Genomic DNA, 15,526 nt, shown 5'->3' on the forward strand with positions numbered 1-15,526 from the left:
TCTTTAAGGAACAAATTATGTTTGTGACACTAGCATGAAGAAATCCCTGTAGGCCAAATGGACTACTCCTATTTCTTATGTAACAAGCTTGGCGTCTGTAGTGGTGAGAGCAGTTTGCGGTGATAAATTAAAGACATTACACATTGTTTTTATTACTGTTTCATGTGCTGGAAGTACTCGGGTCTGGCAGCATCTGTGGAGAAAGAAACGGAGTTACTGCTTTGACTCTTCTTTGAAATGCATTGAACTGTATTGGCCGAATGCGGTTTCACGTTGTGTTCAGGCAAAAATGTACCAGTTTAAGGCTACTTACTATTCATGTTCATCCATAACTAATGCGTTTCACTATATAGACGAGGACGGTGGCTGGCTGAAGTGACATGAATATCAGTGTAGGATGTGTTATGTTAATTGACTGGCCTGTTAAACATGAATAGTAAGAAACATTTTAAAAAGCTGTAAAATCTTATTTTGTTGATAACAGTCCTGAGCTATTAATTTCAATATTAAGATGTATTGATGTTCTAAAATTTGCGGTTGCCATTAAATTTAATCAGAGATACCACTGGGTTAAGTCATAATTTAAACTTCTGTCGCACAGTAATTAAGCACTATTAATGCTAGACTGTTTAGGATCAATTTTGGTGTATGTGTTTATTAATTCTAATGATGTGGAGATGCCGGCGTTGGACTGGGGTAAACACAGTAAGAAGTTTAACAACACCAGGTTAAAGTCCAACAGGTTTATTTGGTAGCAAAAGCCACACAAGCTTTCGAGGCTCTGAGCCCCTTCTTCAGGTGAGTGGGAATTCTGTTCACAAACAGAACTTATAAGACACAGACTCAATTTACATGAATAATGAAGACACAGAATAATAAGACACAGACTCAATTTACATGAATAATGAACCAGGAGCGCTCCTCGTCACAATGGATGTCTCAGCACTCTACACCAGCATCCCCCATGACGATGGCATTGCTGCAACGGCCTCAGTGCTCAGCGCCAACAACTGCCAGTTTCCAGATGCAATTTTACATCTCATCCGCTTCATCCTGGACCACAATATCTTCACCTTCAACAACCAGTTCTTCATCCAGACACACGGAACAGCCATGGGGACCAAATTTGCACCTCAATATGCCAACATCTTCATGCACAGGTTCGAACAAGACTTCTTCACTGCACGGGACCTTCAACCGGTGCTATACACTAGATACATCGATGACATTTTCTTCCTTTGGACTCATGGTGAACAATCACTGAAACAACTCTATGATGACATCAACAAGTTCCATCCCACCATCAGGCTCACCATAGACTACTCTCCGGAATCGGTTGCATTCTTGGACACGCGCATCTCCATTAAGGACGGTCACCTCAGCACCTCACTGTACCGCAAGCCCACGGATAACCTCACGATGCTCCACTTCTCCAGCTTCCACCCTAAACACGTTAAAGAAGCCATCCCCTACGGACAAGCCCTCCGTATACACAGGATCTGCTCGGATGAGGAGGATCGCAACAGACACCTCCAGACGCTGAAAGATGCCCTCATAAGAACAGGATATGGCGCTAGACTCATTGATCAACAGTTCCAACGCGCCACAGCGAAAAACCGCACCGACCTCCTCAGAAGACAAACACGGGACACAGTGGACAGAGTACCCTTCGTTGTCCAGTACTTCCCCGGAGCGGAGAAGCTACGGCATCTCCTCCGGAGCCTTCAACATGTCATTGATGAAGACGAACATCTCGCCAAGGCCATCCCCACACCCCCACTTCTTGCCTTCAAACAACCGCACAACCTCAAACAGACCATTGTCCGCAGCAAACTACCCAGCCTTCAGGAGAACAGTGACCAAGACACCACACAACCCTGCCACAGCAACCTCTGCAAGACGTGCCGGATCATCGACACAGATGCCATCATCTCACGTGAGAACACCATCCACCAGGTACACGGTACATACTCTTGCAACTCGGCCAACGTTGTCTACCTGATACGCTGCAAGAAAGGATGTCCCGAGGCATGGTACATTGGGGAAACTATGCAGACGCTGCGACAACGGATGAATGAACACCGCTCGACAATCACCAGGCAAGAGTGTTCTCTTCCTGTTGGGGAGCACTTCAGCGGTCACGGGCATTCGGCCTCTGATATTCGGGTAAGCGTTCTCCAAGGCGGCCTTCGCGACACACGACAGCGCAGAGTCGCGGAGCAGAAACTGATAGCCAGGTTCCGCACACACAAGGACGGCCTCAACCGGGATATTGGGTTTATGTCACACTATTTCACATAAATATTTCTGCTTTTTTCCTCCTGAGTCTTTATCATGCGATCCTAGAATCAGAATTTATGTCACACTATTTGTAACTCCCACAGTTGCGTGGACCTGCAGAGTTTCACTGGCTGTCTTGTCTGGAGACAATACACATCTTTTTAGCCTGTCTTGATGCTCTCTCCACTCCCATTGTTTTGTTTCTTAAAGACTGGATTAGTTGTAAGTATTCGCATTCCAACCATTATTCATGTAAATTGAGTCTGTGTCTTATAAGTTCTGTTTGTGAACAGAATTCCCACTCACCTGAAGAAGGGGCTCAGAGCCTCGAAAGCTTGTGTGGCTTTTGCTACCAAATAAACCTGTTGGACTTTAACCTGGTGTTGTTAAACTTCTTACTTTATTAATTCTACTCAGGAATTGACCAGACTCTGCAGGGCTGTCTTTTCTTTAAATGAGTAGTGATTACATTAAACAATAGTTGTACTTGTACACACATGCATTGCCATGTGGTAATGCCAGCTTATTGCTGCTGATTTCACTGTTCAGTCAGTTTTGGATTGGCCAAATGCAGAAGGTAGTTCAAGGATTGGGGTGGGGGTAGGGGTTAAAAAGCATGAGGTCGTGGCACTCCCTACATGCTGAACTTTAAACAGACCGTGTGCTCAGTTGTACTTTACAGAAACTTGTCGTCTGCATTCATTTTAAAGAGAGGTTTAAATTTAGCAGGTAACAAAAGGTGACTATTGGAATGTTGGATTCTGGATGAACAACAAAGATGCTCATTATGCAAATTAATTGTAGCATCACAACTGTAATACATGTTTACAAAATAATGAGAGTTGGTAATGTTTAAGTACAGACCAGATTTTTCAAAAATATAGTTTCATGAAATTTATAAAAGTACGTTACAGAGTTCAAGAAGTCTCACAACACCAGGTTAAAGTCCAACAGGTTTATTTGGAATCATGAGCTTTTGGAGCGCTGCTGCTTCCTCCGGCGAGTGGCTGCTCATGCCATTCCAAGGCGGCCTTCACGACACACGGCAACGCAGAATCGCTGAGCAGAAACTGATAGCCAAGTTCCGCACACATGAGGACGGCCTCAACCAGGATCTTGGGTTCATGTCACACTATCTGTAACCCCCACGACTTGCCTGGGCTTGCAAAATCTCACTAACTGTCCTGGCTGGAGACAATACACACCTCTTTAACCTGTGCTTGGCCCCCTCACCACTCACATTGTCTGCACCTTTAAGACTTGATTACCTGTAAAGACTTACATTCCAACCATTATCTTGTAAATTGAGTTTGTGTCTGTATATGCCCCTGTTTGTGAACACAAGTCCTCACTCACCCAATGAAGGAGCCTGAGATTCCGAAAGCTAGTGCCAAATAAACCTGTTGGACTTTAACCTGGTGTTGTGAGACTTCTTACTGAAAGGCCTTAGACAGTGACCTTAACCATTGCGATTTTGCTGTGACTGACCCAAGCTTTAGTGCATCCCTTGGCGTACAGTCCTGGACCTTGGAAAATGCCAGTCTGCAACACTCGGTTATGGGCAACTCTGCACTGGAAAACTAGCAAGTTTCAGGCAGACCAATGAATGTCTCTCACTGAGTTGATGGTCCTCTAGCAGCAGTCGATGTTTAACGATATGCTGTAAGGGCTGTTCACAGGGATGCACATGTCCTGTGTTTTGGAGCTGTTTGGGATGAGCCTCAAAAACCACGATCTCTTTCTAGAAATTCTTTGCAAATTCTGGCATATTCCAGAAGGTGTTGGACAGCAGTCTCTGCTCCACCAAAGGCACCTTGAGGGCAGCATGTTGAGGGAGTCAGACTCTGGGTGTGCAGGAAGGATCTATTAGGGAGGGCCTTTCTCACTGCCAGTCAAACTATGTCTTGGTGCCTGTTTGGACCTGATAACTATACACTGTAAATTGAATATGTTTAAAGCTTATTGCTGTGCAGTGAACTGCATGTGCACCTCATAGCCATACAGTATGTGCTGACTGAAGCAGCTCAGCTGAACCATTTATAGATGAGGGGAGCACTAATGGATGAGTTAATGATTGATTCAGAGTCCTACAATTTCCATTTTGTTCTCTGTTTTCCAGAATCTGATTTCCCATGTTTTTGAATCGGAAAATTTAAAGATATCTCCACAGCTGGGATCAAAGTCACAGTGGGACATTGATTTTTCTGTTCCCAGGGGTTGTCTGGAAGCTTAAATGTTATTGTCGTTCAAGGTTGAGATTCTAGCTTGTAATTTTTAATTGACTAGCATTCTAAGATGAAGCAAAACAGCTTTGTCTATTGGTGGTTTCATTAGTGCTTTATAAGCTTGTTGGAGGTACTGTGTAGGGCTTGCACATCTGGCACGGTATTGCACAACCTCATACCTAATGGCCACTTGGATTAGATGCGAAGCACTGTTGAGACTTGTAGAATTGCATTACATCAGGTGTAACATCTTTAAAATATCAAGGAAGGACAAATAACACTGCATCAAAGCCAACAGCAACCGATTTATACAACATCTTTAATGTAGCAAAACTTTCCAAAACTGAGCAGGAGTAAGATTGAAGACATGGGACGAGTAAGGCTTTGATTGTGGAGAGATGTATTGAAGCAACAGAGTAGGAGAAGTCGTAAAATGTGGAAGCATGTGTTTGAAGGCTCTGGCAAAAGTTGTAAATTTGAGGAGGGAATGCTCAGTATCCCAAAGGTGTAAACGCACAAAGTGTCGACTGGGAGAGCTGGAAGGGGTTGCAGGTTTAGGGAGGAGAGGACCTTGGGTGGGATTTTAGGATGAGGATTTTGAAGTTGATACACTGAGGGACAGGAACTTATTCGGAAATTACAAGACCAGGGATAACACGTGAGTAGGACTTTGTGCCAGATCTAATGAGTATTTACAGAGTTGCATTTATGAAGTCTGGAGCTTGGGAGGAAGCTGCAGGTAAATCAAGCTGAAGTAAAGGCAAAATACTGCGGATGCTGGAATCTGAAACAAAAACAGAAAGTGCTGGAAAATCTTAGCAGGTCTGACATCATCTGTGGAGAAAGAATAGAGCCAACGTTTCAAGTCAGAATAACCCTTGCGTCAGAGCTCAAATCAAGCTGAACAGTTTCAAATTCTTTGGACATTGTTCACTTGCTAAATACTAGTGTTGCAATCATCCACTTGTTTAGCGTCCTGTGATAAACACATGTTCTGTAATTCAATACAAATGTTTTATTCTACTCTTATAGCAATCAGCATTTGAAAATAAATAACCTACAGATGAGATGGGTGAGGAAAGAATACAGTTGTTTAGAATGGAAGGACATTATTTGTATTTTTTTCAGTTATGGCACTGAAAGCCAATTGCTGTTATAGGGCTGAGGGAAAATACTAACGTGGTTTTGTTTTTATTCACCTAGGTGCTACTGGGAGTGAACAAGCTATCACAGCTTTCCTGACTTGAAGTGACTAAGACCATGGGAACCGAGACAGTAAGTTATCCATATTTTTATGTTTTTGGTTTTGCCAATTTCAGTTATATTAAGGTGTTTAAAATACTATATATTCCACACCTCAACAAATGACAGAATGACATCCCTCTGGCAAGAATCACTGGAGGCAGGGAGGGTACCAGAGGACTGGAAAGTAGCTAATGTAACACCGCTGTTTAAGAATGGAGGGAGGCAGCAGATGGGAAATTATAGGCCGGTTAGCCTGACTTCGGTCATTGGCAAGTTTTTAGAGTCCATTATTAAAGATGAGATCGCAGAGTACTTGGATGTGCATGATAAAGTAGGACTGAGTCAGCAAGGCTTTGTCAAGGGGAGGTCATGTCTGGCAAATCTGTTAAGAGTTCTTTGAGGAGGTAACAAGGAAGTTAGATAAAGGAGAACCAGTGGACATAATTTATTTAGATTTCCAAAGGCCCTTTGACAAGGTGCTGCATAGGAGACTGTTAAATAAGTTAAGTGCTCGAGATGTTAAGGGTAAGATCCTGGCATGGATAGAGGATTGGCTGACTGGCAGAAGGCAGAAAGTGGGGATAAAGAGGTCTTTTTCAAGATGGCAGCCGGTGACTAGCGGTGTGCCTCAGGGATCAGAGCTGGGACCACAACTTTTCACAATATACATTAATGATTTGGAGGAAGGAACTGAAGGCACTGTTGCTAAGTTTGCAGATGGTACAAAGATATTAGAGGGACAGGTAATATTGAGGAAGCGAGGGGCTGCAGAAAGACTTGGACAGGTTAGGAGAGTGGGCAAAGAAGTGGCAGATGGAATACAATGTGGAAAAGTGAGAGATTATGCACTTTGGAAGGAGGAATGGAGGCATAGACTATTTTCTAAATGGGAAAATGGTTAGGAAATCAGAAACACAAAGGGACTTGGGAGTCATTGTTCAAGCTTCTCCTAAGGTTAACGTGCAGGTTCAGTCGACAGTTAGGAAGACAAAAGCAATGTTAGCATTCATGTCACGAGGGCTAGAATACAAGAGCAGGATTGTACTTCTGAGGCTGTATAAGGCTCTGGTCGGACCCCATTTGGAGTATTGTGAGCAGTTTTGGGCCCCATATCAAAGGAAGGATGTGCTGGCCTTGGAAAGGGTCCAGAAGAATGATCCCTGGAATGAAGAGCTTGTCATATGAGGAACGGTTGAGGACTCTGGGTCTGTACTCGTTGAAGTTTAGGAGGATGAGGGGAGATCTTATTGAAACTTACAGGATACTGCAAGGCCTGGATAAAGTGGAAGTGGAGAGGATGTTCCCACTAGTAGGAAAAACTAGAACCAGAGGGTACAACCTCAGGCTAAAGGGATGATCCTTTAAAACCAAGAAGAGGAGAAATTTCTTCAACCAGAGAGTGGTGAATCTGTGGAACTCTTGCTGCAGAAGGCTGTGGAGGCCAGGTCATTGAGTGTCTTTAAGACAGAGATAAATAGGTTCTTGATTAATAAGGGGATCAGGGGTTATGGGGAAAAGGCAGGAGAATGGGGATAAGAAAAAAAACTCGATGGGCTGAGTGGCCTAATTCTGCTCCTATGTCTTATGGTCTTAAGCCAAGTGACCAACCTGAGCAAACTTTGAAGAGGTTGGAGGTAGCAAGTGCAGATGGAGTATGGTCACCTGATATCTTGGGGTGAGGGGTTAGGAGCTGCTTTATGCCACAGGCTTGGAGGTTTAAGATGACCTTAAACGTAATCTGAACCGGATTTGACAATCTGATGCATAAAACTGTTAATGTCTTGGTGCTGTTGATTTTTGATTAAAGCCACAGGAACACAAGAACTAAGAGCAGGAATATGTCATTTGGCTGTTCTGGCTAGCTCCACCATTTGATAATGTCATGGCTGATCTGTTTGTGATCTCAACTTCACTTTCCTGTCCACCCCTTATAACCCTCAACTCTCTGGTTGATCAAAACTCTTTCTAACTTTGTTTTGAATATATTCAATGACCCAGTCTCCACTGTCAATTGTCTGTCTGCAAGGAAAAAATATCAGTCTTAAACGGGAGACCCATAACTTTTAAACTGTATGCTCTAGTTCTAGACTCCCCCAGAAGGGAAAATATCCACTCTGTCAAGTCCCCTCAGGATCTTATACTTATCAATCACCTCTTATCCTTCTAAACTCCAGTGAGTATAGGCCCAACCTTTCCTCCAACCTCCTCATTCCAGATACCAGACGAGTGAACCGTCTCTGAACTGCTCCTTAAATAAGGAGACTAAATTGTACAAAGTACTCTAGATGATGTCTAACTAAGGCGCTATACAGCTGTAACAATACTTCCCTACTTTTATACTCTATTCTTGCAATTGTTTCCCTTGAGATTATTTCCATTGGTTGGGGAATCTAAAGCATGGGGCACAGCCTGAGGATAAATGGCCAATTGTTTAGGATGGAGATGAGGAGAAATTTCCTCAAAGGGTGTGAATCTTTGGAATCCTCTACTCCAGAGGGTTGTGAATGCTCCATCATTGGATACATATAAGGCTGGGATAGATAGATTTTTGATGTCTCAAGGAAATAAGTGATATGGGGAGTAGACAAGAAAATGGAATTGAAGCCCAAGACCAGCCATGCTCATATTGAATGTTGGATCAGGCTCAGTGGGCCGTGTGGTCTACTCCTGCTCCTAAGTCTTAGTTTCTTATAAATCCCAACATTCCATTTGCCTTCCTAATCACTTGTTGCACCTACAAACCAACTTTTTGTGTTTCATCCATCCAGAACCCTTTGTACCACCGAGGTTCCCTCACCATTACATAATATGCTACTTTTGGATTCTTCCTGCCAAAATGGACAAGTGCATATTTTTCCGTGTTGTGCTCTATTTGCCAAATTTTTACCCACTCACAATCTATCTAAATCCCTTTTGTAGACTCTTTGTCAACTTGACAGCTTACTTTCCTGCCTATGTTTATGTCGTCAGTTTAGCTACCATACATTCAGTTCCTTTATCCAAAATAAGTGCATCTCCAGCGGTGATCACTACTAGTAACAGTTTGTCAACCCAGAAGTAAACTATTTTTTCTTGCCCTCTGCTATCTGTTAGCTAACCAACACACTAGCCATGTTGATGTTAGCCCTCTACACCATGTATATTAACTTTTGATCAAATGTTTAGAAATCCAAGTACTTCACATCTATAGGTCCCCCTTTATCCACTTTATTACTTCTTTAAAGAACTTTAGTAAATTAATCAATCATGATTTTCCTTTCACAAAACCATGTTGATGCTGCCTCATCCCATTTATGATTTTCTAAATGTCCTGCTATTACCACCTCAATTCCTGTGTCAGAAGTTAGGATAACTGGCCTACAGTTTCCTGCTTTCTGTTTCCCTCTGTTCTTGAATAGAGGTGTTACACTAGTGATTTTCCAACCTGCAGGAATTTTTCCAGAATCCAGGGAATTTTGGAAATTCACAACCAATGCATCTACTATCTCTGCAGCCACTTCTTTTAAGACTCTAAGGCGAAAGCCATCAGACCCAGGGGACTTGTCAACCTTCAATTCTAATACTTTTTTTAGTATTGTTTTCCTAGTGATTGTTTCAAATTCCTCCCTCCCTTTTACCTTTTGATTTTCAATTATTCTTAGTATGTTTTTGTGTCTTCTGCATTGTTGACAGATGTAAAATAACTGCTCATAGTTTCCACCATTTCCTTGTTCCCCATTAATTCCACAGTCTCGCCTTCTAAAGGACGAGTACTCACATTGGCTACTCTTTTTTCCTTTTAAAATACTTGTAGAAATATTATTTTTTCTTATTTATACACAGCTTTCTCTTGCATTCTAATTTCTTCCTCATATTTTTAGTCATTCCTTGTTGCTTTCTAAAATCTGTTCAATCTTCTGACCTGCCACACATCTAAAATGGCCTCCTTCCTTATTAGCACTAGAATGTTCTGCTCTAAGAAATTGTCCCGAATAAATTCTATGAACTCCTCTTCCAGGCTATCTTTGCTAATCTGACTCGTTCAATCTATATGAAGATTAAAATCACCCATGATTATTTCAGTACCTTTCTTATGGGCCCCCATTATTTTTTTCCTGTATCCTCTGTTCTACAGTGTTGCAAATGTTAGGGGCCTATAAATTACTCCTACAAGTGACTTTGCACTGTTGCTATTTCTTATCTCCACCCAAACTAATTCTACATCCTGATTTTATAAACTAAGGTCATCACTCATTATTCCAATAATATCATCCTTAGTTAGCAGCTAATCACCACTGTTTCCTAGCTTCCTATCCTTCTAAAATGTCAAATATTGAACATTTAGGTTCCAGGCTTGATCACCTTGCAGCAATGTCTCCGAGATGGCTGTCAGGTCATGCATATCTATTTATATTTGTGCTGTCAATTCTCCATTTTTGTTGCATGTGCTGTTTACATTCAGATGCAGTGTTTTTTTTTCCACAATTATTGCAAATTCTAACTGTATAAACTTGAATGCAGAAGCAGATAAGCTCTGTCCCTTCCTGCCACACTTTGCATATCACTACCCACATCACTACACTGCTCTGCTGTCTTGCCGTTTCTTTTTATTTTACCACATGCTTCTTTGCCCCCGCAATTTCGTTTAAAAACTTGGCCCTAGTTAGTTATCTTGCCAGAATACTAGTCCAGGTGAAGACCTTCTCAATGGTACAGCTCCCACTATCCCAAGTACTGGGGCCAGTACCCAATGAATTGAAATCAATTTCTTCCACAACAACCTTTTGAGCCACACTTTAAACTCTAATCTTATTTGCTCTTTGCCAATTCGCTCATGGCTCAGGTAGTAATCCAGAGTGGTTTTTCTTTTTAAATTAGTCCCTAGCTGCTCATAATCTCTAAACAGCACCTCTTTCCTAGTCCTAACTATGTTGTTGGTACCCACATGGACCACATCAATTATATCCTTGCTTTCTGACTCTCGCATTCCTCCCTAGCGCTAAGCAGATTGTCCCAAACCCAGTACCAGGCAGGAAACACTACCTTGTGGACTTATCCTCTCAGCTGCAGAGAACTATTCCTCTAACAATACTGTCCCTTCTGTCGCTATGATCCTATTTACTCCCCCACTTAAACAGCTCCCTACACCATGATGCCATGATCAGTTTACTCACTCACCATGCAGCCCTTGCTCTCTTCCATGCAAGTTGCAAGAACCTTGAACTTTTTGGGCTACTGCAAGGGTGGGGAGCCTCCACTTCTATCTTCTCAATCCCATATCTGCCTCACTCATAGTCACACCTTTCTGTCCCCAACCATGGAATAAATCAAGAGACCCTAGCCCAAGGAGTGGGACTGCCTTCTGAAACAAAGCGACCATAGGAATATGGGGTATAGGAGCAGGAGTAGATCAGTTATCCCTTTGAGCTACTGCACCATTCAGTAAGATCATGGCTGAATTGGCTGCATTCTCAGTTCCATTTTGCAGACAGCAAAATTCTCTTCTCTGCCTTAAAAGGGAGTTCTCTTATTCTTAAACTACAGTATGTCCCTGAGTTCTAGTTTCCTCATAAGAGGAAACAACTTCCTGGTATTCACATTTGATTTGATTTATTATTGTCACGTGTATTAGCATACAGTGAAAAGTATTGTTTCTTGCGCGCTATACAGACAAAGCATACCGTTCACAGAGAAGGAAATGAGAGAGTGCAGAATGTAGTGTTACAGTCATAGCTAGGGTGTGGAGAAAGATCAACTTAATGCAAGGTAGGTTCATTCAAAAGTCTTATGGCAGCAGGGAAGAAGCTGTTCTTGAGTTGATTGGTACTTTACCTGAGACTTTTGTATCTTTTTCCCGACGGAACAAGGTGGAAGAGAGAATGTCCGGGGTCCTTAATTACACTGGCTGCTTTTCCGAGGCAGCGGAAATGTAGACAGGGTCAGTGGATGGGAGGCTGGTTTACGTGATGGATTGGGCTACATTCACAACCTTATCCAGTCCCCTCAAGATCTTATATGTTTCAATAAGATCATCCATCATTCTGCTAGACTCCATTTGGTATAGGCCTAACCTGTTCAACCTTTCTTCAGAAGATTAGCCCTTTCTTCCAGGAATGAGTCAAGTGAACCGTCTCTGAATTGCTTCTAAAGCAATTGTATTTTTTTAAAATAAGGAGACCAAAACTGTAAACAGTACATCAGATGTGGTCTCGCCATGGTCCTGTACAGCTGCAGTCAAACTTCCCTACTTCTATATTCCATTCCTGTTAAATTACATGCCCACATTCCATTTACCTTTCTAATCACTTGCTGTACCTGCATACTAACATTCTGATTCCTATACTGGGGCACTCTGTGTACCACCAAGTTCTGAAATCTCTCTGCATTTTAATTGTATACTGCTTTTTTACTCTTACTGCCAAAATGGACAAGTTAGGTAACTTTTCTCCCTCCCTGATGCATCAGTGTCCAAAGTTTAGTCTCCAGCTCATTAACTCTGAGCAGGAGTTCTTCAAGTTGCAGACATGGTCACTGTGGGTCAAAGTTATGTCCATGAGTTTGCATATTCTACAACTGCACGGTAGCACAGTGGTTAGCACTGCTGCTTCACAGCTCCAGGGTCCCGGGTTCGATTCCCGGCTCGGGTCACTGTCTGTGTGGAGTTTGCACATTCTCCTCGTGTCTGCGTGGGTTTCCTCCGGGTGCTCCGGTTTCCTCCCACAGTCCAAAGATGTGCGGGTTAGGTTGATTGGCCAGGTTAAAAAATTGCCCCTTAGAGTCCTGGGATGTGTAGGTTAGAGGGATTAGTGGGTAAAATATGTGGGGGTAGGGCCTGGGTGGGATTGTGGTCGGTGCAGACTCGATGGGCCGAATGGCCTCCTTCTGCACTGTAGGGTTTCTATGTTTCTATGCAACAGGTCACCTGTCCTGCCATCCTTGGTGTGTTCTTATTAACTAATGGATTATTTTCTTTAATTAATGCCACTAGTCCTGCTTTTGTTTATATTCTTCTTATTTCAATTGATGTCATGCTTATCCCAATTAAAATTCGCTAGTTTAGATTTTTAAAATGCTGACCAATCAATCACTTAACCTTCTTTCCTGTTATGTTACACTTTGGTTTTCTTTAGAATGCTCTGAACCCACAGACTCGCCCTTTAGCTCTTCAAACTCTTGCAGCTGTCTGTTGGTTGTCTTCTATTTCTGGGAAGTAACTTGTATCTTCTACAGCTATTGGAGTTGAAAAAAGAGCGTTCTGTTCCTCCTCTACACTGAATTTTCACATGAACCCAACTTCACTCCCAGTCAACATCTCACTCAAGCCTAGTCTCCTCTCTGTGCATCCTTCTGAAAAGTAATGCAGAAAGAATTGACACCTAATGTAAGAGTTGGACTCAGAGCAGTGAGCTTTAAAGAAAATGATTTGAATGGAGCCAGAGTGAAGCTAAAGAAGAACTATACATAATTATCAGTATTAAAATAGAGATGAAGCAGAAACAAAGTAGAACAAACTTGTTGGGCTAGTTAGAACACAAGATAGACTTGTAAAGGTCAGTCAATCCTTCATCCTTCTAGTTCTGGAACTTGGTTATCAGAGCATCCAATTTTATCATCTTCAGTTATAGTGTTTTTGTATCTGCCAGCTATCTGACTTTGATTGTCCAAGTATTTATCACCTTTTGAGTAAAGACATTTTCTGCTATCAGTTTTAAATTTACTTTAACAAATTTCACTTTTTTCCCTTCTAGTCTTACTTTTCTGGCTTACTTGGGAATAAAGTTTTTCCTTTATACAGTTTCATATTTTATTCACTGTGATGGGTCCCCATAATCATATTCTACCTAGACTGTGGAGCTTAAACTTCTCTAGGCTTGCCTCGTTGCTTATTTACTATATGCTGGGAACAACATTACTTGTTCCATTCTAGTAGCTAGATGGTGAAGGATAGAACTGGAGCTAATCTTTACTTCTGTATGCATTTATAAAAGTTACACATTACAGACATTCACCTCCTAACCTAACAACCATATTTTAGTCCTTGTCAATTTATAGGGTCAAAACTGAATGCCTACCACCAGCATACAATTGCACAATTAATATGGAAATAATGGTTTTGTTCCTTAGTACTCTCCCCACTGTATAAGATCTGTGATTTAATGGCTAAAACTGACCAGAATGTCACCTGACCAGTATAGATCTGTATAAATTCCATTGACTTGTCTGGTTTTCTGACTACTTATTCCAATTGTTTCTTCAAATTGTTTTGATATTGATGATTATTGCTCCTGCGTTAATTTAATTCCTTCTTTTGTATACTTATGACGTGTCTTTGGGGCAATGAATACATTTATCAGTGGAAAAATGTATAACTCTTCAAATCAGCAACATTTCAAATGAAACTAGTCATCAGGAAAAAATTCCAGCTCGGCATGGAAATTTAATTTGAAGAGCTGAACTGGACTTGCAGATCATGTTCGGTTGATGGGACAGCTACAGAAAGATTTATTAGAGTTTGATTAATGAAATGCTTGGATACAACTGTTAGAGATGAAAGGAATAGATGTTGGAAGATCTATGATTTGTGGAAAAGTAAGCATTTTGAAGTTGGAAAGTAGTATAGGATCTGAAAGCTGAGAACAATAGGGACAGATGTAGGATGGGACGCAAGAGCCAGTGTTATATTAAAAAGGCAGAAGCAGCAGAATTAGCTGCACCGGAAGGTGAACAATGGACCTTGTGCAAAATTAACTCGCTTTGCATTTCTACTGAAATAGATTGGTCAAAAGTTATAATTAACCTTAGTAAAGATGAAAGAAACCTTTTGACAAAAACTTGAGCCATTTAATCCTCATTCTTCTTGAACTTCAAGATCTTTTTCAATTATATGCATAGCTCTGACAGTGGCATATATGGAATGCTCATGATGTCCATTTTGCATTCCATGTGCAGTACTTTACATTTTTTTAGCATTAAACTTCTGCTGGCATTGTTCTGACCACCTACGTATTTGTCTAGTTCATCCCGTAATTTCCAAGCTGCCCCTTCCAGTTCTGCTGCACTTGCTAGTTTATAACTTATATTATTGTCACTGGTTTTGTGAAATCACATAAGTAATCTGGCAGAAATCCGCAAATTTCAAATCGCACTAAATGCCTCAGGAATTCGAAGCTCTTTGCTCACTGTCAATCAGGAAATGGGGATGGAAATGTCTTATAGTCACATTGATAGCTTTATTACATCATTGGTGCGGAGTAGATAACTTAATCAATGACAACAAAGAAAAAAGTAGATTTTAAAATTGATTGTGCACTGAATCCTATGCACAGCAGGTGCATGGAACACATACTGCTATAGGGAATGTAAACAGTAAACAAAAACTGCACGCTACAGGCTCCCACTATTTCTATACATAGTTGACTTGACTTAGTTAGTCATGAATATTGTCTGAGTGAACATTAAGGAGGTGCAGTCAATTATTTACAGCCAGGTGGTTTGATAATACCTACAATCTCATTGGTGTTCATTTTCGTTTACAGAAACTGTTTGCATTCGCGCATGTATTTAACCAGCGTACATATTTTACTCTTGCGCTATATGGTTATTTGTGGTTGCTAACAACCTTGCAGTTTAAATGATCTGACCACCTTGCTCAATGACAGTGAAACCTTTCTGGAACGTTACTTTAACTGTCTGCCTCTAATTGAATGTCCAAGCCAAATTGACCATTTCATTCATGAGCTTTAGTCATTTTCCCATTCTGCTAATGTGATGACTCTCCCTTCATTCTCCTTGTTTTG

At 41.5% G+C, this 15,526-nt stretch overlaps 1 protein-coding gene across 5 annotated transcripts in view; it reads left to right on the forward strand.

The window, feature by feature from the left end:
* Positions 1–15,526, forward strand: part of mtmr4 (myotubularin related protein 4) — a 176,186-nt gene that overhangs the window by 56,448 nt on the left and 104,212 nt on the right. For all 5 annotated transcript variants that reach the window (XR_013499101.1, XM_078225024.1, XM_078225028.1 and 2 more), the window contains exon 2: positions 5,709–5,780. Coding sequence is in view for 3 of the 5 variants with exons in the window: in XM_078225024.1 (XP_078081150.1) it covers positions 5,766–5,780 (15 nt within the window). In the remaining 2 variants the exon portion in view is untranslated. The remainder of the gene's footprint in view (positions 1–5,708; positions 5,781–15,526) is intronic.

The sequence above is a fragment of the Mustelus asterias genome, chromosome 12 (genome assembly GCF_964213995.1).
Source record: "Mustelus asterias chromosome 12, sMusAst1.hap1.1, whole genome shotgun sequence".
Lineage (NCBI taxonomy): Eukaryota > Metazoa > Chordata > Chondrichthyes > Carcharhiniformes > Triakidae > Mustelus > Mustelus asterias.